The sequence below is a fragment of the Canis lupus genome, chromosome 8 (assembly GCF_011100685.1).
Source record: "Canis lupus familiaris isolate Mischka breed German Shepherd chromosome 8, alternate assembly UU_Cfam_GSD_1.0, whole genome shotgun sequence".
NCBI classification, from domain to species: Eukaryota; Metazoa; Chordata; class Mammalia; order Carnivora; family Canidae; genus Canis; species Canis lupus.
In genome coordinates this window covers 76333639-76358997 of record NC_049229.1, presented here as the reverse complement: position 1 = coordinate 76358997, position 25359 = coordinate 76333639, and the positions used below count along the sequence as shown (strand labels likewise).

Below are 25359 nucleotides of genomic sequence, written 5' to 3'. Positions count from 1 at the left end.
GGAAATAGAGAGATCCCCCCCTAAAATCAATAAAAACCGTTCAACACCTCGACATTTAATTGTGAAGCTTGCAAATTCCAAAGATAAGGAGAAGATCCTTAAAGCAGCAAGAGACAAGAAATCCCTGACTTTTATGGGGAGGAGTATTAGGGTAACAGCAGACCTCTCCACAGAGACCTAGCAGGCCAGAAAGGGCTGGCAGGATATATTCAGGGTCCTAAATGAGAAGAACATGCAACCAAGAATACTTTATCCAGCAAGGCTCTCATTCAAAATGGAAGGAGAGATAAAGAGCTTCCAAGACAGGCAGCAACTAAAAGAATATGTGACCTCCAAACCAGCTCTGCAAGAAATTTTAAGGGGGCCTCTTAAAATTCCCCTTTAAGAAGAAGTTCAGTGGAACAGTCCACAAAAACAAAGACTGAATAGATATCATGATGACACTAAACTCATATCTCTCAATAGTAACTCTGAATGTGAACGGGCTTAATGACCCCATCAAAAGGCGCAGGGTTTCAGACTGGATAAAAAAGCAGGACCCATCTATTTGCTGTCTACGAGAGACTCATTTTAGACAGAAGGACACCTACAGCCTGAAAATAAAAGGTTGGAGAACCATTTACCATTCGAATGGTCCTCAAAAGAAAGCAGGGGTAGCCATCCTTATATCAGATAAACTAAAATTTACCCCAAAGACTGTAGTGAGAGATGAAGAGGGACACTATATCATACTTAAAGGATCTATTCAACAAGAGGACTTAACAATCCTCAATATATATGCTCCGAATGTGGGAGCTGCCAAATATATAAATCAATTATTAACCAAAGTGAAGAAATACTTAGATAATAATACACTTATACTTGATGACTTCAATCTAGCTCTTTCTATACTCGATAGGTCTTCTAAGCAAAACATCTCCAAAGAAACGAGAGCTTTAAATGATACACTGGACCAGATGGATTTCACAGATATCTACAGAACTTTACATCCAAACTCAACTGAATACACATTCTTCTCAAGCGCACATGGAACTTTCTCCAGAATAGACCACATATTGGGTCACAAATCGGGTCTGAACCGATACCAAAAGATTTGGATTGTCCCCTGCATATTCTCGGACCATAATGCCTTGAAATTAGAACTAAATCACAACAAGAAGTTTGGAAGGACCTCAAACACATGGAGGTTAAGCACCATCCTGCTAAAAGATAAAAGGGTCAACCAGGAAATTAAGGAAGAATTAAAAAGATTCATGGAAACTAATGAGAATGAAGATACAACCGTTCAAAATCTTTGGGATGCAGCAAAAGCAGTCCTAAGGGGGAAATACATCGCAATACAAGCATCCATTCAAAAACTGGAAAGAACTCAAATACAAAAGCTAACCTTACACATAAAGGAGCTAGAGAAAAAACAGCAAATAGATCCTACACCCAAGAGAAGAAGGGAGTTAATAAAGATTCGAGCAGAACTCAACGAAATCGAGACCAGAAGAACTGTGGAACAGATCAACAGAACCAGGAGTTGGTTCTTTGAAAGAATTAATAAGATAGATAAACCATTAGCCAGCCTTATTAAAAAGAAGAGAGAGAAGACTCAAATTAATAAAATCATGAATGAGAAAGGAGAGATCACTACCAACACCAAGGAAATACAAACGATTTTAAAAACATATTATGAACAGCTATACGCCAATAAATTAGGCAATCTAGAAGAAATGGACGCATTCCTGGAAAGCCACAAACTACCAAACCTGGAACAGGAAGAAATAGAAAACCTGAACAGGCCAATAACCAGGGAGGAAATTGAAGCAGTCATCAAAAACCTCCCAAGACACAAGAGTCCAGGGCCAGATGGCTTCCCAGGAGAATTTTATCAAACGTTTAAAGAAGAAATCATACCTATTCTCCTAAAGCTGTTTGGAAAGATAGAAAGAGATGGAGTACTTCCAAATTCGTTCTATGAAGCCAGCATCACCTTAATTCCAAAGCCAGACAAAGACCCCGCCAAAAAGGAGAATTACAGACCAATATCCCTGATGAACATGGATGCAAAAATTCTCAACAAGATACTGGCCAATAGGATCCAAGAGTACATTAAGAAAATTATTCACCATGACCAAGTAGGATTTATCCCTGGGACACAAGGCTGGTTCAACACCCGTAAAACAATCAATGTGATTCATCATATCAGCAAGAGAAAAACCAAGAACCATATGATCCTCTCATTCGATGCAGAGAAAGCATTTGACAAAATACAGCATCCATTCCTGATCAAAACTCTTCAGAGTGTAGGGATAGAGGGAACATTCCTCGACATCTTAAAAGCCATCTATGAAAAGCCCACAGCAAATATCATTCTCAATGGGGAAGCACTGGGAGCCTTTCCCCTAAGATCAGGAACAAGACAGGGATGTCCACTCTCACCACTGCTATTCAACATAGTACTGGAAGTCCTAGCCTCAGCAATCAGACAACAAAAAGACATTAAAGGCATTCAAATTGGCAAAGAAGAAGTCAAACTCTCTCTCTTCGCCGATGACATGATACTCTACATAGAAAACCCAAAAGTCTCCACCCCAAGATTGCTAGAACTCATACAGCAATTCGGTAGCGTGGCAGGATACAAAATCAATGCCCAGAAGTCAGTCGCATTTCTCTACACTAACAATGAGACTGAAGAAAGAGAAATTAAGGAGTCAATCCCATTTACAATTGCACCCAAAAGCATAAGATACCTAGGAATAAACCTCACCAAAGATGTAAAGGATCTATACCCTCAAAACTATAGAACACTTCTGAAAGAAATTGAGGAAGACACAAAGAGATGGAAAAATATTCCATGCTCATGGATTGGCAGAATTAATATTGTGAAAATGTCAATGTTACCCAGGGCAATATACACGTTTAATGCAATCCCTATCAAAATACCATGGACTTTCTTCAGAAAGTTAGAACAAATTATTTTAAGATTTGTGTGGAATCAGAAAAGACCCCGAATAGCCAGGGGAATTTTAAAAAAGAAAACCATATCTGGGGGCATCACAATGCCAGATTTCAGGTTGTACTACAAAGCTGTGGTCATCAAGACAGTGTGGTACTGGCACAAAAACAGACACATAGATCAGTGGAACAGAATAGAGAATCCAGAAGTGGACCCTGAACTTTATGGGCAACTAATATTCGATAAAGGAGGAAAGACTATCCATTGGAAGAAAGACAGTCTCTTCAATAAACGGTGCTGGGAAAATTGGACATCCACATGCAGAAGAATGAAACTAGACCACTCTCTTTCACCATACACAAAGATAAACTCAAAATGGATGAAAGATCTAAATGTGAGACAAGATTCCATCAAAATCCTAGAGAAGAACACAGGCAACACCCTTTTTGAACTCGGCCATAGTAACTTCTTGCAAGATACATCCACAAAGGCAAAAGAAACAAAAGCAAAAATGAACTATTGGGACTTCATCAAGATAAGAAGCTTTTGCACAGCAAAGGATACAGTCAACAAAACTCAAAGACAACCTACAGAATGGGAGAAGATATTTGCAAATGACATATCAGATAAAGGGCTAGTTTCCAAGATCTATAAAGAACTTCTTAAAGTCAACAGCAAAGAAACAAACAATCCAATCATGAAATGGGCAAAAGACATGAACAGAAATCTCACAGAGGAAGACATAGACATGGCCAACATGCATATGAGAAAATGCTCTGCATCACTTGCCATCAGGGAAATACAAATCAAAACTACAATGAGATATCACCTCACACCAGTGAGAATGGGGAAAATTAACAAGGCAGGAAACAACAAATGTTGGAGAGGATGCGGAGAAAAGGGAACCCTCTTACACTGTTGGTGGGAACGTGAACTGGTGCAGCCACTCTGGAAAACTGTGTGGAGGTTCCTCAAACAGTTAAAAATATACCTGCCCTATGACCCAGCATTTGCACTGTTGGGGATTTACCCCAAAGATACAAATGCAATGAAACGCCGGGACACCTGCACCCCGATGTTTCTAGCAGCAATAGCCACTATAGCCAAACTGTGGAAGGAGCCTCGGTGTCCAACGAAAGATGAATGGATAAAGAAGATGTGGTTTATGTATACAATGGAATATTACTCAGCTATTAGAAATGACAAATACCCACCATTTGCTTCAACGTGGATGGAACTGGAGGGTATTATGCTGAGTGAAGTAAGTCAGTCGGAGAAGGACAAACATTATATGGTCTCATTCATTTGGGGAATATAAATAATAGTGAAAGGGAAAATAAGGGAAGGGAGAAGAAATGTGTGGGAAATATCAGAAAGGGAGACAGAACGTAAAGACTGCTAACTCTGGGAAACGAACTAGGGGTGGTAGAAGGGGAGGAGGGCGGGGGGTGGGAGTGAATGGGTGACGGGCACTGGGTATTATTCTGTATGTTAGTAAATTGAACACCAATAAAAAAAAATAAAGCTCTCATTTCTTTGGAGATGTTGTGCCTAGAAGACCTATCCAGTGTAGACAGTACTAGATTGAAGTCACCAAGTGTAAGTGTACTATTATCTAAGTATGTCTTTTTTTAAGATTTTACTTATTTATTCATGAGAGACACACAGAGAGGGAGGGGCAGAGACATAGGCAGAAGGAGAAGCAAGCTCCATGCAGGGAGGTTGATGTGGGACTTGATCCCAGGACTCCAGGATCACACCCTGGGCCAAAGGCAGACACTCAACCGCTGAGCCACCCAGGGTTCCCCCATATTATCTAAGTATGTCTTAACTTTGGTTATTAATTGATATATTTGACAGCTCCCACATTTGGGGCATATATATTGATGATTGTTAGGTCCTCCTCTTTGATAGGTCCTTTATGTATGATATAGTGTCCCTCTTCATCTCTCACTACAGTCTTCGGGATAAATTTTACTTTATCTTATATAAGGATGGCAACCCCTGCTTTCTGTGGAGGACCATTGAGTGGCATATGGTTCTCCAACCTTTTATTTTTAGGCTGTAGGTGTCCTTATGTCTAAAATGAGTCTTTTGTAGACAGCAAATCGATGGGTTCTGCTTTTTTCTCCAGTCTGAAACCCTGCACCTTTTGATGGGATCATCAAGCCCATTCACGTTCAGAGTTACTATTGAAAGATATGAGTTTAGTGTCATCATGATACCTATTCATTCCCAGTTTTTGTGGATTTTTCCATTGGACTTCTTCTTAAAGCGGAAATTTAAGAGTCCTCCTTAAAATTTCTTTCAGAGCTGGTTTGTTGGTTACATATTATTTCAGTTCCTGCCTATCTTGGAAGCTCTTTATCTCTCCTTCCATTCTGAATGAAAGCCTTGCTGGACAAAGTATCCTCGGTTGCATGTTTTTCTCATTTAGGACACTGAATATATCCTGACAGCCATTTCTGGCCTGCTGGGTCTCTGTGGAGAGGTGTGCTGTTACCCTAATGCTCCTCCCCATAAAAGTCAGGTATTTCTTGTCTCTTGCTGCTTTAAGGATCTTCTCTTTATCTTTGGAATTTTCAAGCTTAACCATTAGATGTCGAGGTGTTGAATGGTGTTTATTGATTTTAGTGGGAGATCTCTCTATTTCCTGGATCTGAATGCCTATTTCCCTTCCCAGATTAGGAAAGTCTTCAGCTATGATTTGTTCAAATACATATTCTGGCCCTCTGTCCCTTTCTGTGCCCTCAGGAACCCCAATTAAACGTAGGTTTTTCTTCCTCAGGCTGTCGTTTCTTTCCCTTAATCTATCTTCATGGTCTTTTAATTGTCTGTCTCTTTTTTTTCCTCAGTTTCCCTCTTTGCCATCAACTTGCCTTATATGTCACTCACTCGTTCTTCCTCCTCATTAATCCTCATCGTTAGGACCTCTAGTCTGGATTGCACCTATTTAATTGATTTCTAATTTCTTCTTTATTACATCTAAATTCTGCAGTCATGAACTCTCTTGCGTCCCTCATGCTTTTCTTCTAGAGCCACCAGTAGCTTTATAATAGTGCTTCTGAATTGGATTTCTGACGTTTAATTGTACTCCAAATTTTGTAACTCTGTGGGAGAGAGGACTGTTTCTGATTCTTTCATTTGAGGTGAGGTTTTCCTTCTAGTCATTTTGCTCAGTGCAGAGTGGCCAAAAGCAAGTTGTATTGGGAAAAGGAGAAAAAGAGAGAAGAGAAAGAAGGAGAGAAAAAGAAAAAAGAACAAAGAAAAATAAAGAAAGAAAAAAGAGGAAAAAAGAGAAGAAAAGAAAAAAGAATTTAAAAAAATGGGGGGGAAGCAAACAGAAATCAAAAAAACAAAAAACAAAGGGGAGTATCCTCTGATTCTGTATACTGCAAATCCCTCGACTTCCCCTGGGACTTTCTAGTGTTTCTTGGTCAATAATTTGTTTTTCCCCTGTCCGTCTAGCTGGTCTTCAGGGGGACAGGCCTGCTGTTGTGATTCTCAGGTGTTAGCACTTGGGGGAGCTGCTCAGCCCCCTGCCTGGTGCAGGGCTCAGTGAAAGATGTTTAAGCTGTTTATCCGGTGAGGCTGCTGTGAGGCTCAGTTGGGGGTTTTTTATCCTGTGAGGCCCCGGGAGGAACAACAACCGTGGCAGCGGCCAGCTCTGGAGTCTTGGATTCAGCTCCTGCAGTAATTATGGAGCTCTCAGTCTGCAGGGGCCTGGATGCTCCAGGGGCGGGGCCACTGATCTGCTCAGCTCGGGGCCACCTGGTGGTAGGAGTGTCCTTGCTGTCCTGTGCCCTCCCGGCATCTGCCTGTCCCGGGGGGAGCGCCAGATCCTGGGCTGTGTCCCCAGCGCCCTGTGCTCCCGGGCCTGCACTGTTGGAATCATGCTCCTGGCTGGGCAGCCCCCTCCATGCGGAGCCTCTGCCAGAGCCACCTGTGAGCTGCTCCCAGGGCCTCGCACCCCCCTCCCTGTGGAGCCTCTGCTCGAGCTGTCCCTTAGCTGCTCCCGGCCCTCCCAGGTGCCCGCTTCAGACCTTTAGGGAGCTCAGTCATGGTGTGGCATGCTCTCCCCGGGGTGTAGGTCCTCTATTAGTGTCCCTGGGAGCCTGAGGGCATCCCCGCCCCTCCTGGGATCCTTCTCCAACTCCCTGCAAGCGCCTTTCTCTCTGAGAATATGGGTGACAACGAAAGGAAAAGGCAAACAATGGAATGGGAGAACATATTTGCAGCTGCCACATCTAATGATGGAAGAGTATGCAAATGATCCAAGTACTTCATTAGGATTATTTTCACATCTTCAGTAGGCAGCATGTAGATGGAGCTTAGCACACTGTCATGAGAGGAGCAGAATGCCTGCCTTTCACTTTGTATTGTGGTCATTTCTCCACAACATGAGATCTACCTTTTTGTCAAAATTGTGCCTGTAGGCACACTATTGTCATTTACATGTGCAAGGTTCTGGAGCACACCTCTGGAACCGAATCATGTTGCATAACATAAAACCAGAACCCTAGAGATGCAAGTCACCATTGCCCCACCCACCAGTCCCTGGCAACTGCCAATCCATTCTCTGCTTCATTGTTCCTGAAACCCAACTTCAAATACCCATCATTGACAAAGTTGCTATTCAAGATATGAGTTTTGACTGGAAAGATAGGGAGCTTGGTTCAGGAGGTCACTCACGTGGGCAGGAGGGGCACACTTGTGAGGTTTTTTTCTGACCCAGGAGATAGTAAAGGTTTTTGGGAAGCTAATAGTCCATGAGAATGCAGTGCTTGGAAATATTTCTTGTCCACATGCAGGCTCCCAGGTGCCAGCTACCATCCTTTCCTCGGCACACCCCAGTCCCTGGGTCTTCTGCTCAGGACAGCCACACATACTCCCCAAGGCCAGGAAAGAACCACAGTAGAGCAGGACAGCAGACAACCACAGTGTCTGCTATGTGGTCAGCAGTACCTTCTTTTCTCACTAGCTGGCATGAGAAAACAATAAAATACATCGTGGGACCTCAAGGGTCCTCACATGGAATACTGGGCAATGTTTTTGTTTTGTTTTGTTTTAATTTATTTTTTATTGGTGTTGAATTTACCAACATATAGAATAACACCCAGTGCTCATCCCATCAAGTGCCCCCCTCAGTTGGGCAATGTTTTACCCAGTGAGCTCAAAGGATGCTTCCAGGCAAAATAAATAAATAAATAAATAAATAAATAAATAAATAAATAAATAAATAAAAATAAAGGATCAAATGAGTGGCAGATCAGTGGCAAAGCACAATAAGACGTGTAAAGTTAAAGTCATGCTGTTCAAAGCTACATGGTTAAATTTGCCACATCTCCCTCAACAAAGTTAGCAAGGAGCGAGGAGTGGTCTCCAGAGGGAGGTATAGTGCTCGTGCACAGAACATGACCCAGGGGAACCATAGCGAATGGAGCTGGTAGAGAAGGTAATTGCAGTATAACTGTATGTCACATATTCAAGGGTCTGGAAGAAAGACTGAACGTGTGGGAAAGGGGCTGCCTCTGGGTCCTACCCCCTCCGCACCCCTCACACATCCACCCCAGCTGAACTGATGTGCAGACCCACCCTCTGCCACACCCAGTGTCTGTGACCTACTCCCCACAGCTGGTTGCCAGGTGTAGGGATGTGGCAACCTGAGGCAGCCTTCTGTTCTATCAGATGCTCCAGACCTTGCTGTGCTGAGGGTCCTCTTTTTATCTATCTCACTGCCAGATGTCCCTGAAAAGGGCGTGAGGCTGGCAGAGGGCCCGGTCTCCATGAGGGTGCTCCTCTTGCTGCTTGTGCTCTGGGCAGGGCTGGCTCCCACCCAGGGTTCTCAAGGCCATCCCTCCTGGCGTTATGTCTCCTCTGAGGTGGTCATTCCAGGAAGGAACTACACCACGGCAAAGGCGTCCAGATGCCAGGCTGGCTCTCCTACAGCCTGCACTTTGGGGGCAAGAGGCACGTTATCCACATGCGGCGCAAGAAGCTCTTCTGGTCCAGGCATCTGCTGGTGATGACTCAGGATGACCAAGGTGCCTTGCAGGTGGATTACCCGTTCATCCCTCCTGACTGTTACTACCTCGGCTACCTGGAGGAGATTCCTCTTTCCATGGTCACTCTGGACACGTGCCATGGGGGACTGGAAGGTATCATGAAGTTGGATGACCTTGCCTATGAGATCAAGCCCCTCAGCAGTTCCCAAAGATTTGTACACATTGTTTCTCAGATAGTGGCAGACAGCATTGCAACAGTCCCTACCTATAAACTGGGACTGAAGGAGGATAGAGACCCCTTATTCTCTCAAGCAAATGCCAGTGTAGTTATGCGGCTCTCAAGTAAGATGTATGCATCTCATAATGGTTATGTGAAATCGCTCGCCTTAAGTTCACACTCAATGTATAGTGTGTTCAACAACGTGTCTAAATGTGCCCAATTCCTGATAAGGATATTTAGTTTGATTGACACATTCTATCAAGCACTTGATATAAATTACTATATTGGATCCATGATTATTTATACTCAGGGAGAGTCAGCTGCCATGAACAATGTTCATCAAGCCCATAGTCCATTAGCTAGATATTACCATTCTAAGGTTTATCCAATTATTTTACCACATTCGACCTTAATTGTCATTAAAGAAGGGCCACTGGATAATAATACAGAACCTATACTTTATCGCTTCTGCAAAATGCAAAATCTCCTCATGCTTGGGTACCTAGGCAGACATTATTTAATATTGTCTATCGTAGCAGCACAGAAGGTGGGTAGAAGTTTTGGTTTATATTATGACAACAGGTTTTGTATCTGTCAGAGAAGATCTATCTGCATTATGCACAAAATCATTGGTCTGACTGATAGTTTTAGTAACTGTTCCTTTATGCATCTCCAGCACATTGTGGGATCTGGTAAATCAGAGTGCTTGTACAGCACCGAAATGAGGTATTTAAATAAAAGTCTGACTCATGATCGTTGTGGAAACTCCATAGTGGATCCACTTGAACAGTGTGACTGTGGCTCCTTCAAACAGTGTTATAGCAATCTCTGCTGTCATAATGATTGTACCTTCACTACTGGAAGCATATGTAATACAGGCAGATGCTGCACAAACTGCACCTATTCCCCTGCTGGGACACTCTGCAGACCAATCCAAACTGTGTGTGATCTTCCGGAGTACTGCCGAGGAGGGTCCTTGACATGCCCTGATGATTTCTATATGCAAGATGGAACCCCGTGCACCGAAGTGGGCTACTGTTATCATGGAAACTGTACTGATCGCTCTGTGCACTGCAAAGAAATCTTTGGTAAAAATGCTGTGAATGGTGCAGATGTATGCTATACCATAAATAGAAGAGGTGATAGATATGGACACTGTAGAAGACTAGCTGAGAAAATAGCTAGTACCTCGTGTGAGGTCGAAAATATTCAGTGTGGAAGACTGCAGTGTAGCAATGTCACCCATCTCCCTCGGTTGCAAGAACATGTGGGATTCCATCAGTCTAAGATATCAGGGGTCTGGTGTTTTGGGCTGGATTCACATCGTGGCACAGGAACAAATGATGTTGGTCATGTGCGATCTGGTACTCCCTGTGCTCCTGGAAAATTCTGTCAAAATACCTACTGCAATGGCACTATAGGTCAGCTGAATTATGACTGCATCCCTGAAAAATGCAGTTACAGGGGCATTTGCGACAACAACAGGAACTGTCATTGCCACATAGGCTGGGATCCTCCACGGTGCATTGATCGAGGTGCTGGTGGGAGCACAGACAGTGGACCCCCTCCAAGAAGAATGCGGGCAGTCAGGCAAAGTCATGAGTCAGTGATATATCTGAGAGTGGTCTTTGGTCGAATCTATGCCTTGATAGCTGCACTCCTTTTTGGTGTTGCCACCAATGTTAGAACCATCAAGATAGTCACAGTAAAAGATGTAATAGTTGATTAAGCCAATATGATAATACAACTTCAGAACCTGGAACAACAAGACAATCCATAAATCAGCCCCAGACTCGTGAACAACAATTGACCATCCACAGGAACATGAGTGAATTTATAGCAAGGAGATGGCAAGGACAATATCCACAGTTCCAGGGCTCTGCAGGAGACACAGGGTCCCACGCACATCATGGGACTCTCAATCAGTTCTGGAACTGGTCTCTGACCAGACGCCTGGAAATAAATCTTGAAAAATATACATTGGCCTCTCCACATATTTGTTTCATTTTTTTAATAATAAATATATTTTTTATTGCTGTTCACTTTGCCAACATACAGAATAACACCCAGTGCTCATCCCCTCAAATGCCCCCCTCAGTGCCCATAACCCATTCACCCCCACCCCCCGCCCTCCTCCCCCTCCACCACCCCTAGTTCTTTTCCCAGAGTTAGCAGTCTTTACGTTCTGTCTCCCTTTCTGATATTTCCCACACATTTCTTCTCCCTTCCCTTATATTCCCTTTCACTGTTATTTATATTCCCCAAATGAATGAGAACATATAATGTTTGTCCTTCTCTGATTGACTTACTTCACTCAGCATAATACCCTCCAGTTCCATCCACGTCGAAGCAAATGTGGGTATTTGTCATTTCTAATGGCTGAGTAATATTCCATTGTATACATAAACCACAGCTTCTTTATCCATTCATCTTTCGATGGACACCGAGGCTCCTTCCACAGTTTGGCTATTGCGGACATTGCTGCTATAAACATCGGGGTACAGGTGTCCCGGCATTTCATTGCATCTGAATCTTTGGGGTAAATCCCCAACAGGGCAATTGCTGGGTCATAGGGCAGGTCTATTTTTAACTCTTTGAGGAACCTCCACACAGTTTTCCAGAGTGGCTGCACCAGTTCACATTCCCACCAACAGTGTAAGAGGGTTCCCTTTTCTCCGCATCCTCTCCAACATTTGTGGTTTCCTGCCTTGTTAATGTTCCCCATTCTCACTGGTGTGAGGTGGTATCTCATCGTGGTTTTGATTTGTATTTTCCTGATGGCAAGTGATGCAGAGCATTTACTCATGTGCATGTTGGTCATGTCTATGTCTTCCTCTGTGAGATTTCTCTTCATGTGTTTTGCCCATTTCATGATTGGATTGTTTGTTTCTTTGGTGTTGAGTTTAAGAAGTTCTTTATAGATCTTGGAAACTAGCCCTTTATCTGATACGTCATTTGCAAATATCTTCTCCCATTCTGTATGTTGTCTTTGAGTTTTGTTGACTGTATCCTTTGTTGTGCAAAAGCTTCTTATCTTGATGAAGTCCCAATAGTTCATTTTTGCTTTTGTTTCTTTTGCCTTCGTGGATGTATCTTGCAAGAAGTTACTGTCGCTGAGTTCAAAAAGGGTGTTGCCTGTGTTCTCCTCTAGGATTTTGATGGAATCTTGTCTCACATTTATATCTTTCATCCATTTTGAGTTTATCTTTGTGTATGGTGAAAGAGAGTGGTCTAGTTTCATTCTTCTGCATGTGGATGTCCAATTTTCCCAGCACCATTTGTTGAAGAGACTTTCTTCCAATGGATAGTCTTTCCTCGTTTATCGAATATTAGTTGGCCATAAAGTTCAGGGTCCACTTCTGGGTTCTCTATTCTGTTCCATTGATCTATGTGTCTGTTTTTGTGCCAGTACCACACTGTCCTGATGACCGCAGCTTTGTAGTACAACCTGAAATCTGGCATTGTGATGCCCCCAGCTATGGTTTTCTTTTGTAAAATTCCCCTGACTATTCAGGGTCTTTTCTGATTCCACACAAATCTTAAACTAATTTCTTTTAACTCTCTGAAGAAAGTCCATGATATTTTGATGGGGATTGCATTAAATGTGTAAATTGCGCTGGGTAACATTGACATTTTCACAATATTAATTCTGCCAATCCATGAGCATGGAATATTTTTCCATCTCTTTATGTCTTCCTCAATTTCTTTCAGAAGTGTTCTATACTTTTTAGGGTACAGATCCTTTACCTCTTTGGTTAGGTTTATTCCTAGGTATCTTATGCTTTTGGGTGCATTTGTAAATGGGATTGACTCCTTAATTTCTCTTTCTTCAGTCTCATTGTTAGTGTATAGAAATGCCACTGACTTCTGGGCATTGATTTTTTATCCTGTTACACAGCTAAATTGCTGTATGAGTTCTAGCAATCTTGGGGTAGAGGCTTTGTGGGTTTTCTATGTAGAGTATCATGTCATCAGCAAAGAGGGAGATTTTGACTTCTTCTTTACCAATTTGAATTCCTTTAATGTCTTTTTGTTGTCTGATTGCTGAGGCTAGCACTTCCAGTACTATGTTGAATAGCAATGGTGAGAGTGGACATCCCTGTCTTGTTCCTGATCTTAGGGGAAAGGCTCCCAGTGCTTCCCCCTTGAGGATATTTGCTGTGGGCTTTTTGTAAATGGCTTTTAAGATGTTGAGGATTGTTCCCTCTATCCCTACACTCTGAAGAGTTTTGATCAGGAATGGATGCTGTATTTTGTCAAATGCTTTCTCTGCATCGAATGAGAGGATCATATGGTTCTTGGTTTTTCTCTTGCTGATATGATGAGTCACACTGATTGTTTACGAGTGTTGAACTAGCCTTGTGTCCCGGGAATAAATCCCACTTGGTCATGGTGAATTTTTTTCTTAATGTACTGTTGGATCTTATTGGCTAGTATCTTGTTGAGAATGTTTGCATCCATGTTCATCAGGGATATTGTCTATAATTCTCCTTTATGGTTGTGGTCTTTGTCTGGTTTTGGAATTAAGGTGATGCTGGCCTCATGGAATGAATTTGGAAGTACTCCATCTCTTTCTATCTTTCTGAACAGTTTTAGTAGAATAGGTATGTTTTCTTCTTTTAACGTTTGATAGAAATCCCCTCGGAAGCCCTTAAAAAGAAATTCTTCAATAAAGAGGTTTTCCTCTTGTTAACTCTTCTAGGGTGAATTTTTCCATCATTTCATTTTCTTCTTACAATAAATGGTAAGAGAGAAAAAGGGAAAAATAATAATAAAAAAGATCGTCAAATGTGTTGGTCTCCTCCTTAATAGAATATAGATTACAAATAAATAAACATGCATATTAAAGTAAATGAAAATTAAAAATATATATGTATAATATATTCATAAAAATAAAAAATAAATTGAAAGATTAAGAACAAAATCATAATATAGAAAGAATTAGTATAATATAACTAAACAGGAATAAACAATGTAGAATAAACCTAGAGAGGAACTAGGCCTTACTTCCCACAGAGCTGACACCCACAGTACTCTCTGATCACCAGAATTGCTGACCTGCTACTGCTGGTGCTCCCCCCTGGGGAGGGGTTGCTGTGATCACACTCAGGGGTCCTGCCCTAATGGGGTCCACGATTGTACATCTAGGGTCCAGGAGATAGTTTTGGGATGGGCAGCTCTGGGCTCCAGCAGGTGGCGCTCTTTTGGGCCCTGATGCACTGATGGGGGATGAACATGGTCCCCTACCTCTAGCTTGCGGTTGAATATCCTCGCCCCCCACACTTCAGGAAGCCTTCACAGGAGAGCCATCATCCCCTTTCTTTCCTCAGTTTCCATCTAAACTCTGTGTGCACCCTGCTTTTGTCTGAGCTGGTTTATCTAAGCCCATGATTGAGTCTCCAAACATCAATATAAGGGACTCCCGTGGCGTGGTGTGGTCTTTCTTTGACTGACTTACTTCACTCTGCATAATACCCTCTAGTTCCATCCACGTTGAAGCACATTCATCATTTTTAATGGCTGAGTAATATTTCATTGTATATATAGACCACATCTTTTTAAAAAGATTTTATGTATTTATTAATGAGAGACAGAGAGAGAGAGGCAGAAACACAGGCATAGGGAGGATGCATGCGGGGAGCCCAATGTGGGACTTGACCCCGATCCTCCAGGATCACGCCCTGGGCTGAAGGCAGCGCTAGACTGCCAAACCAACTGGGCTGCCCTAGACCACATCTTCTTTTATCCATTCATCTGTAGATGGACATTGACGTTCTAAGTTTCCTCTTTTGCTAACTTTCCCTCACACTCAGGCTTCCATTTAATGTGAATCATCTGTGCAGTCCTCAAAATAACTGCTGTTGACCTCTGTTGCTCTTTCAGGAACAGAGAGATCCTATGGGGTCCATTCTGTGCTACAGGATGCTGGATTAGAAGGCGTTCTTTTGCAGCCAAATTCTGTTTCTGAGCTAGACATGGGATGTGGCTCTCAAAGCATTTCTGTTCAGTGTCATCTTGTTCCACTCCAGCAGGGACCACTGTTGGGGGGTTTATGTGATAGGTTCCCATTCTACAGGGGAGGGATGTGTGAGCATGGGATTGGTTTGATGATGTGGTCTTGGATAACTTCACACTATGACATCATGAGCACAAGGGATGTCAAGAAACCTATTAAATATTCAGACTGTGGGGATTCCTTGGTGGCTTGGTGGTTTAGCACCTGGCTTTGGCTCAGGACGTGATCCTGGAGTCCCGGGATTGTGTCCTGTATCAGGCTCCCTGCAGGGGGCTTGCTTGTCCGTCTGCCTGTGTCTCTGCCTCTCTCTCTGTGTCTCTCAGGAATAAATAAATAAAACCTTTTAAAAAATATTCAGGCTGAATCTCAAGATCCTTTGTTTGCTACTTTCATGCCAGGGTCTGGGGCTTCCTCTCCATCAAATACCAAACCTAGTGAAAGGGAAAATAAGGGAAGGGAGAAGAAATGTGTGGGAAATATCAGAAAGGGAGACAGAACGTAAAGACTGCTAACTCTGGGAAATGAACTAGGGGTGGTAGAAGGGGAGGAGGGCGGGGGGTGGGAGTGAATGGGTGACAGGCACTGGGTGTTATTCTGTATGTTAGTAAATTGAACACCAATAAAAATAAATAAATAAATAAATAAATTAATTAATTAATTAATTAAAAAAATACCAAACCTAGAGAGACTCTCTTTACACAGGATTATATGTGGACCATTTCAGTGTTTTCCTACAAATGTACTTGTCATAGGAAGAGAAATACACTAAACTACACATATGAATCATTCACATGTATTGCTTATTCCTGTCTCTAAATACAAATACATTCCCAATATCCTGATGCTCATCAACTTATACTTCGCAGGAGACCAACTGCACTCAGTGTGCATCACAGGAGCACCCAGATCAACCAGCAAGTGTGCTACAAGGAGCATAAAGTGCACGCTGGACAAGAGGCACAGAGGCATTAACAATCTGAGCAACAGAGGAAAGGCCTCTGGTGTGGACACTATACTGGACCATGATCACAGCATCACTGTCAGTGATCTTCGTGTTCGATAGTCACTTTAATAAGGAAGTAGTGCTCTTCTTCGTCTCTTATTTCAGTCTTTGGATTGAAACCAGTTCTGATATAGAAATTGTTACTTCAGTTTTCTTGGATATCCCTTAGCAATAAAAAATGCGATCCACAAACTCAATTTCAATTTAGAGGTGTCGGACTTAAAATTACCCTCTTAAATGAAGAGAAAGATAGATTTCATGCACTAAGGTCATGAACATGACGGGAATCTCCACTCTCAAAAGAGTTCTTGAATAAAGTGCTGTAAATCCTTGTCTCAACAATCAGACAAAGAGAAGAAATACAAGTTCCAAAATAAAGAAGGAATAGGTCAAATGTTCACTCTCCACATATGACATGCTACTCCACATGGAAAACTCAAAAGACTCTAGGAAAACACTTTATATCTGAATCAGTAATTTTGCAAAATAGCAAGATATACATTCAATGCACCAAAGTCAGGCACATTTTACACTAACAATGAGAGTGTCAAAAGAGAAACCCAGGAGTCCATGGCATTTACAATTGCAACAACACAACAAAAAGAACTAACAGTGAATCAAATCAGATGTGTACACTGAGAATGCTAGAATACTTAGGTTGCAAATTGAGGAAGACACAAAGAAATGAAAAACCTTCTGTGCTTAAGGATTAGAAAAAATATATATATTGCTTCAATCTCTATGCTACCCAAGAAAATCTATGTAATTATGCAATCTCTATCAAAATACCATCAACATTTTTCACAGCTAGGAAAAACAATTGTTAAATTTGAATGGAACCATAAAAGACCCTAAAAACCAATGGGATGGTGAAAAAGGAAACCAGAGCTGGTGGCATCGCAATGCCTGATATAAGGCTGTATTACAAAGCTGTGATCAAGACACTATAGTACTGGCACGGAAACAGACACATAGGTCAATGGAACAGAGTAGAGAACTCAGAAATGGATCCTCAACCCTACGGTTAACACATCTTTGACAAGCAGTCAAGAGTATCCAATGGAAAAAGGGAGTATCTTCAACAAATGATGTTGGAGAATTTGAACAGCCCTATGCAGAAGAATGAGACTGGTCCAGGTCCTTACACCAGACACACAAGTGAACTGAAAATGGATGAAATACCTATATGTGAGAAAGGAATCCATCAGAACCCTGACAGTAACCTCCCTGATATTGTCCAGACCAAAGTCTTACAAGACATTTTTCCAAAGGCAAGTGAAACAATTGCAAATATGAATTATTGGGTGTTCATGAGGATAAACAGGTCTGTGAGGGGAAAGAAGTCAAGAAACATAAACACAACCAACAAGATATGAGTAGATATTTACAAGTGAGGATTTATTTGAATGCTAGTAGCCAGTATCATTAAAGAACTTAGTAAATTCAACACTCAAAGAACAAAAAATGCAGGCAAGACATGAGCTGAAAGCACGAATTGATATTTCCTCATAGAAGATATATAAATGTACAAGCAACTTGAAAAATGCTTGTCCTCCAATTGACTTATTTCACTCAGCATAATACTCTTCAGTTCCACCCACATCAAAGCAAATGGTGGTTATTCATCCTTTCTGATAGCTGAGTAATATTCGTTTTTATATAAAAGCCATATCATCTTTATCCATTCATCTGTCGAAGAACATTGTGGCTTCTCACACAAATTGCCTATGGTTGGCATTTCTACTTTAAACACTGGAGAGTGGGCAGTTGCCCTGGATTTACATTACAACTGTACAATTGTGGTCGTAAAAACCACAACTGCAATTGCTGGGTCACAGGTTAGCTCCATTTTTCTTTTGCAAAATTACAGCATAAGTTCCTGACTAAAACTCTTCAGGTGGAGGATAGAGGGAACATTCTTCAATCTCATAAAAGCCATCTATGAATCACAGTGAATCTCATTCTCAGAGGGGAAAATCAGAGTTGTCCCTAAGTTCACGAAGACAGCAGGGATTCCTAATCTCAACATTTGTGTTCACTATAGGAATAGAATTCCTACCATCAATCAGATAACAAAATAAATAAAATCCATTCAAAATGGCAAAGAAGAAATCAAGCACTCCCTCTTTGCAGAGGACATGATATTTGTATCTCAATCCCAAGAGACATCACCTACATTTTCTAGAAATGACATAGCAATGTAGCGACATGGCAGGGGACAAAACCAAGGCATAGAGGGCAGCTGCATTCCTACACCCTAACAGTGAGACTAATAAAAGAGAAATTAGGAAATTGAACTCATATACAAGGGCACCAACCATAAGATACCTAGGAATAAACCTAACCAATAAGATAAAGGATCTGTCATTTAAATCTAGAGAACACTTCTGAAAGATATCAAAGAAGACACAAAGAGATGGAGTAACATTCCTTGCTCATGGATCAGAAGAATAAACAATGTGAAAATGTCTATGCTACCCAGGGAAATCTAGACATTGAATGCAAGTCCTTTCAGAACACCACAATCTTTCTTCCCAGTGAAGAAACAAATAATCTTCACATTTCCGTAAAATTAGAAAAGAGCTCCAATAGCCAGAGTAAGGTTGAGAAAGAAAACCAAACCTGGGGCATCAGAATGCGTGATTTCAAGCTGTAATACAAAGCTATGATCACTAAGACAGTGCGGTCCTGGCACAAAAACAGACACGTAGATCAATAGAACAGCATAGAGAACCAGGAAATGGAGCACCAAATGTATGATCAAAATCTTTGACAAAATAGGAAAGAATATACCCTGGGAAAATAAAAGTCTCAAAAATAATTTGCATGAAGAAAATTGAACAGCCCCTGCAGAAGAATTAAACTGGACCATTCTCTTGTACCAAAAAATATACATAAAGTCAAAATGATTAAATGTGAGACAACAGAAAAAAAGGGTGGGAAAACAATCTGTCTAAATCTCTGTCAGGAGAAGAGAGGGAACAACTTTTTGGAACTTAGCCACAGCAATTTCTTGCAAGGCATACCTATAATGGCAAAGCAAAGAAAGGCAAAAATGAGTTTTGGGAGCTCCATCAAGATAAGAATGTTCTGGAGAAAGAATGAAACTGTTAACAAATCTAAATCACAACATACAGAAGGGTAGATATTAGCAGATGACATATAAGACAAAGGGCTTGTATTCAACATCTATAAAGAACTTATCAAACTCAGCACACAAGAACAAGGATTCCAGGCAAGAAACAGGGACAAAACATGAACAGAAATTTCTTCAAATAAAAACTACATATGGCCAACAAGTCCATGAAAAAAAAATGTTCCACGTCACTTGTTATCAGGGTAAAGCACATCCAAACCACAATCATCTGCCTCTTTACACCACAGAGAATAGCAAAAATTAATACGAAAGAAAACATCAAATGTTAGAGAGGATGTGGAGAAAGAGGAACCCTCTTGCACTGTTGGTGGGAATGTGAACTGGTGCAGTCACTCTGGAAAACTGGGTGGAGGATCCCCAAAGAGTTAAAAATAGAGCTACCCTCTGATCCTGCAATTAAACTACTGGGGACTTATCCAAAAGATACAGATGTAGTGAAGTGCAGGACACATGCACCCCTATGTTTACAGCAGCAATGTCCCCAAATGCCCATAGGCAAACTATGGGAGAACCCACGATGTCCTTTGACAGATGAATTGATAAACATGATACGGTTTATATACACAAAAAGATATTTCTCAGTCATCAGAAAGGATCAATAGCTATCATTTCCATCAACGTGTATGGAACTACAGGGGAATTATGCCAATGAAATAAGTCAATCACATGAACAGAAATCTCACAGAGGAAGATATAGGCATGGCCAACATGCATATGAGAAAATGCTCTGCATCACTTGCCATCAGGGAAATACAAATCAAAACCACAATGAGATACCACCTCACACCAGTGAGAATGGGGAAAATTAACAAGGCAGGAAACCACAAATGTTGGAGAGGATGCGGAGAAAAGGGAACCCTCATACACTGTTGGTGGGAATGTGAACTGGTGCAGCCACTCTGGAAAACTGTGTGGAGGTTCCTCAAAGAGTTAAAAATAGACCTGCCCTATGACCCAGCAATTGCACTGTTGGGGATTTACCCCAAAGATACAGATGCAATGAAACGCCGGGACACCTGCACCCCGATGTTTATAGCAGCAATGGCCACGATAGCCAAACTGTGGAAGGAGCCTCGGTGTCCAACGAAAGATGAATGGATAAAAAAGATGTGGTTTATGTATACAATGGAATATTACTCAGCTATTAGAAATGACAAATACCCATTTGCTTCAACGTGGATGGAACTGGAGGGTATTATGCTGAGTGAAGTAAGTCAGTCAGAGAAGGACAAACATTATATGTTCTCATTCATTTGGGGAATATAAATAATAGTGAAAGGGAATATAAGGGAAGGGAGAAGAAATGTGTGGGAAATATCAGAAAGGGAGACAGACCGTAAAGACTGCTAACTCTGGGAAACGAACTAGGGGTGGTAGAAGGGGAGGAGGGCGGGGGGTGGGAATGAATGGGTGATGGGCACTGGGTGTTATTCTGTATGTTAGTAAATTGAACACCAATAAAAAATAAATTAAAAAAAATAGAAAAATAAAAAAATAAAAAAAACAAAAAAAATTAAAAAAAAGAGATAATTCAATCGAAGGACAATCATCATAATTTCATTCATACATGGAATATAATTGTGAAAGGGAATATAAGGGAAGGAGGGACACTAAGTGGGGATAAATTAGGGAAGAAGACAAACCATGAGAGACTCCTATCTCTGGGATTTGAACAAAGGGCTGCAGAAGGGGAGGTGGGTGGCAGGACATTGTACCTGGGTGATGGGCACTAAGGAGGGAATGTGATCAGATGAGCACTTGGTGTGACTATATGTTGGCAAATTGAACTTAAATAAAATATTGAATAAACAAATGAAAAATAAATTATTAAAGAGAGAGAACATTATGAGCAATAACATGCCAACAAATTCAGCAATCTTGGAGAAAAGGATGCCTTCCTATAAATGTAGAAACAACCAAATCTGAAACAGGAACGAATAGAAAAGCAAGACAGATCCAAAACCAGGAAAGGAAAATCGAACATATTTAAAGGTCTTCTACAATCAAAAGTCCAGGGACAGATGATTGCCCAAGGCAATGAAACAAGTATTTAAAAAGAATTAATGCCTATCATAAAAAACGCCTATCCAAAAAACAGAAATTAAAGGAAACTTCCAAACTCATTTCTTGATGTGAAAAGCAGACAAAGATACAACTTAAAAGGACAATTACAGACTAATATCCCTGATGGATATGGATGCAAAATTCTCACTACAGGATCCAACAGTACGTTAAAAGGATAATTCTTCATGACAAAAATGGGCTTAATTTCTGGTCTGCAAGGGTGGTTCAGCATGTGCAAAACAAACAATGGGATTTGAGTCATTAATAAATGAAAGTATAAGGGCCATTATATCCTCTCACTTGATGCCCAAAATGCTTGTGTCAAAAGAGATTATACATTCTTGATAAAAATCCTCTTGCTCTGTAGAGATAGGGAGACATACTCAACATCATAAAATAAATCTACAGAGACACATGGAGAATGTCTTCCTCAACCGGGAAAAGTTGAGAGCTTTCTCCTAAGATCAGGAACAGGACAGGGATGTCCACCATCACCACAGTTCTTCACCATACTGCTAGAAGTCCTAGCCTCAACAATCAGACAACAAAGAGAAGGAAATGTCTTCCAACTAAGCAAAGAAAAAGCCAAACTTTAACTCTTAATACACCACAAGATCTTTAAGTTCAAATCCCAAAGATTACTTTGAAAAAAAATTCCTAGAACTGATACCAGAATTCAGCAAGATCGGAGCATGTAAAATCAATACAAGGAAGTCAGTGGCTCTTCTCTATAGTTCAAATGAAGCAGAAAAAAGAAAATCAAGGACTGGATGCAATTTATAAGTGCACCAGAAATCATCAGATGGTTAGGAAAAATCGTAAACGAAGAGGGATGGATCTATATTCTAAACACTGCAGAACACTTATGAAAGACAAGAAGGAATAAAAAAGGAGATAGAAAATATTTATTAGGGCAGCCCGGGTGGCTCAGCGGGTTAGCGCCGCCTTTGGCCCAGGGCGTGATCCTGGAGACCCGGGATCGAGTCCCACATCGGGCTCCCTGCATGGAGCCTGCTTCACCCTCTGCCTATGCCTCTGCCTCTCTCTCTCTCTGTGTCTCTCATGAATAAATAAAATCTTAAAAAAAAAGGTAACGCATCTTAAAAAAAAAAAGAAAATATTTATTATAATGGATTAGAAGAATGAATATTGATAAAATGTCTATGGTACCAAAAGCAAGTGACACATTCAAAGCCATCTGTATAATAATATAACCAGCATTTTTCACAGAGCTAGAGAAAACAATCAGAAATTTTTTGGAGAACCACAAAGACCTCAAATAGCCAAAGCAATCCTTAACTAAAGCAAAGCTGTAGATATCCTGATTCTAGCTGTCAAGATAAATTACAATGTTGTGATCATCAGGACAGTATGGCACAGGCACAAATACTGACGTATAGATAAATAGAAAAGCTTGAGAACCCAGAAGTGGACCCTGAACTCTGTGGTCAAAAAACCTTGACAAAGCAAGAAAGAATATCCAATGGAAAAAAGTCTCCTCAACAATGTTGTTGGGAATATTGGAGACCCACATGCAGAATAATGAAAAGGGACCCTTTTCTTATATCATTCACAACAATGGACTCAAAGTTGATGAAAGACCTAAATGTGACTCAGGAAACCATCAGAATACTAAGAAAAACACAGGAAGCACCTTTTCTACCTCAGCTGCAGCCACTTCTAGACGTGTCTCCAGAGGCTAGGGAAAGAAAAGGAAAATGAACTATGGGGACTTCATCAAGGAAAGAGAATTTTCATAGCATAGGAATCACTCAGTGTAATTAATAGTCAGCCTACAAAATGGAAGAAGATATTTGGAAATTTCTTATCAGATTAAAGGCTCGAATTCAAATCTACAATGAACTTATCAATCTCAACACACATCAAGGATATATATCCCATCAGAATCGGGCAGAAGTTGTGAACAGACTTCCTGTCCTGTCCTGAGATCCCACATCACACCATATATTAGGGAGCTCATCCACATGCAAAAAGAAATTCATTTGCTCTCCTACATCTGCTATATATCAAATGAAATATTAGAACAAAGAATCTGACAGAAAAGTGGGAAAAAGGATATGCCACTAAGTCGAAGATTACCATAGAAATTAGGCAATAATAAAATAAAAGATATATTTTTTAATTTCTTTTAATTTTTATTTATTCATGATAGTCACAGAGAGAGAGAGAGGCAGAGACACAGGCAGAGGGAGAAGCAGGCTCCATGCACCCGGAGCCCGATGTGGGATTCGATCCCGGGTCTCCAGGATCGCGCCCTGGGCCAAAGGCAGGTGCCAAACCCCTGCGCCACCCAGGGATCCCTAAAATAAAAGATATTAAAATCAGTCGAAGGAAGAAAAATAATTTGCATATACATAGTCAATGAGGCAAATCATTGAAAAAAACACTTAGGGGTAAGTATTGAGCGCAGGGAAAATTCAGGATATCAAATCAACATAGACAATAAAGTTAATTTCTACACAGTAACGACATATGTTCTTTTTAAAATACATAAAATAATCCCCTTTACACTTGTATCAAAAATAAATATTTAGGGATCCCTGGGTGGCGCAGCGGTTTGGCGCCTGCCTTTGGCCCAGGGCGCGATCCTGGAGACCCGGGATCAAATCCCACATCAGGCTCCCAGTGCATGGAGCCTGCTTCTCCCTCTGTCTGTGTCTCTGCCTCTCTCTCTCTCTCTCTGTGACTATCATAAATAAATTAAAAAAAAAAAAAAAAACAAAAAAAAAAAACAAAAATAAATATTTAGATTAAGCTACATTAAGGAGAGAAAATGTTCTTTAAAATGAACTATATTAATGAAAGGCTTTTAAAAAGGCAGAGAGAAATGCAAAGGTAAATATGGTAATGGATTGGAACATCATAAATCCACAGTGCCACCAAAAGAGTTACCTAGGTTTAGGAAGTAATGCTCGTATATAACTTCTAAAGTATTGAATCGAGTCTGGAGCTGGTTATGTACTCAGAGGACATGCAAATAGGGCCCTCCCTACACTGATTACACCGGCCCAGCTTGGACCCTGCAGCTGGGAGAGGAGCCCCAGCCCCAGGATCCCCAGGTGACCCCATTCAGGGATCAGGAGAGAAAACAGACAAACCACCATGGAGTCTGTGCTCGGCTAGGTTTTCCTTGTTGCTATTTTAAAAGGTAATTCATGGAGAACAAGGGACCTTGAGTATGTGAGTGCAGGTGAGTGAGAGAAACAGGGGATGTGGGACTGTTTCCTGACCAGGATGTCTTGTGCCTGCAGGTGTCCAGGGTGAGTTGCAGCTGGTAGAGTCTGGGGGAGACCTGGTGAAGCCTGGGGGGTCTCTGAGACTTTCTTGTGTGTCCTCTGGATTCACCTTCAGTAGCTACTGGATGCACTGGGTCCTCCAGGCTCCAGGGAAAAGGCTGGAGTGGGTCGCAATTATTAACAGTGGTGGAGGTAGCATATACTACGCAGACACAGTGAAGGGCCGATTCACCATCTCCAGAGAAAACGCCAAGAACACGCTCTATCTGCAGATGAACAGCCTGAGAGCTGAGGACAGGGCCATGCATTACTGTGCGAAGGGACACAGCGAGGGGACCTCAGTGTGAGCCCAGATAGAAACCTCCCTGTAGAAGGGGAACGGGACCACCAGGGGGTGCACACTCCTCACCACGTCTGTCTTGAAGGCCCAGGACCAGGTGCAGATGGAGGTTCTGGGCAGGTTTCCTGTCAGGGTCTGGGCTTCCTCTCCAAGGGGCAGTTTCCCCCAGGGAGCCTCTCTGGACACAGGATTCTGTGCTTACGTATTCAGTCTCTAACTTACAAACTTTGTTGTCATAGAAAGAGAAATATTCCGACGTCCAAAAATGACAGTCTCCTTCCTTGCTTATTCCTTATTCAGCTTCTGATTTGGAAACTTTGTTGGTTTTATTCAACAACTATCCTTATATGGGT

The 25359-nt window shown here is 41.4% G+C and overlaps 1 protein-coding gene and 1 gene segment (V, D, J or C); both read left to right on the top strand.

Moving 5' to 3' along the window:
* Positions 1-8381: 8381 nt before the first annotated feature.
* LOC490896 (disintegrin and metalloproteinase domain-containing protein 21-like) lies at positions 8382-11120 on the top strand. The gene is given in 3 exon segments (XM_038545997.1): positions 8382-8399; positions 8596-8836; positions 8839-11120. Coding segments are annotated over 3 exon segments (2319 nt in total). The 3' UTR covers positions 10899-11120.
* Positions 11121-17276: 6156 nt separating this feature from the next.
* LOC119876579 lies at positions 17277-25013 on the top strand. The segment is given in 3 exon segments: positions 17277-17459; positions 24554-24578; positions 24682-25013. Coding segments are annotated over 3 exon segments (540 nt in total).
* Positions 25014-25359: the final 346 nt, after the last annotated feature.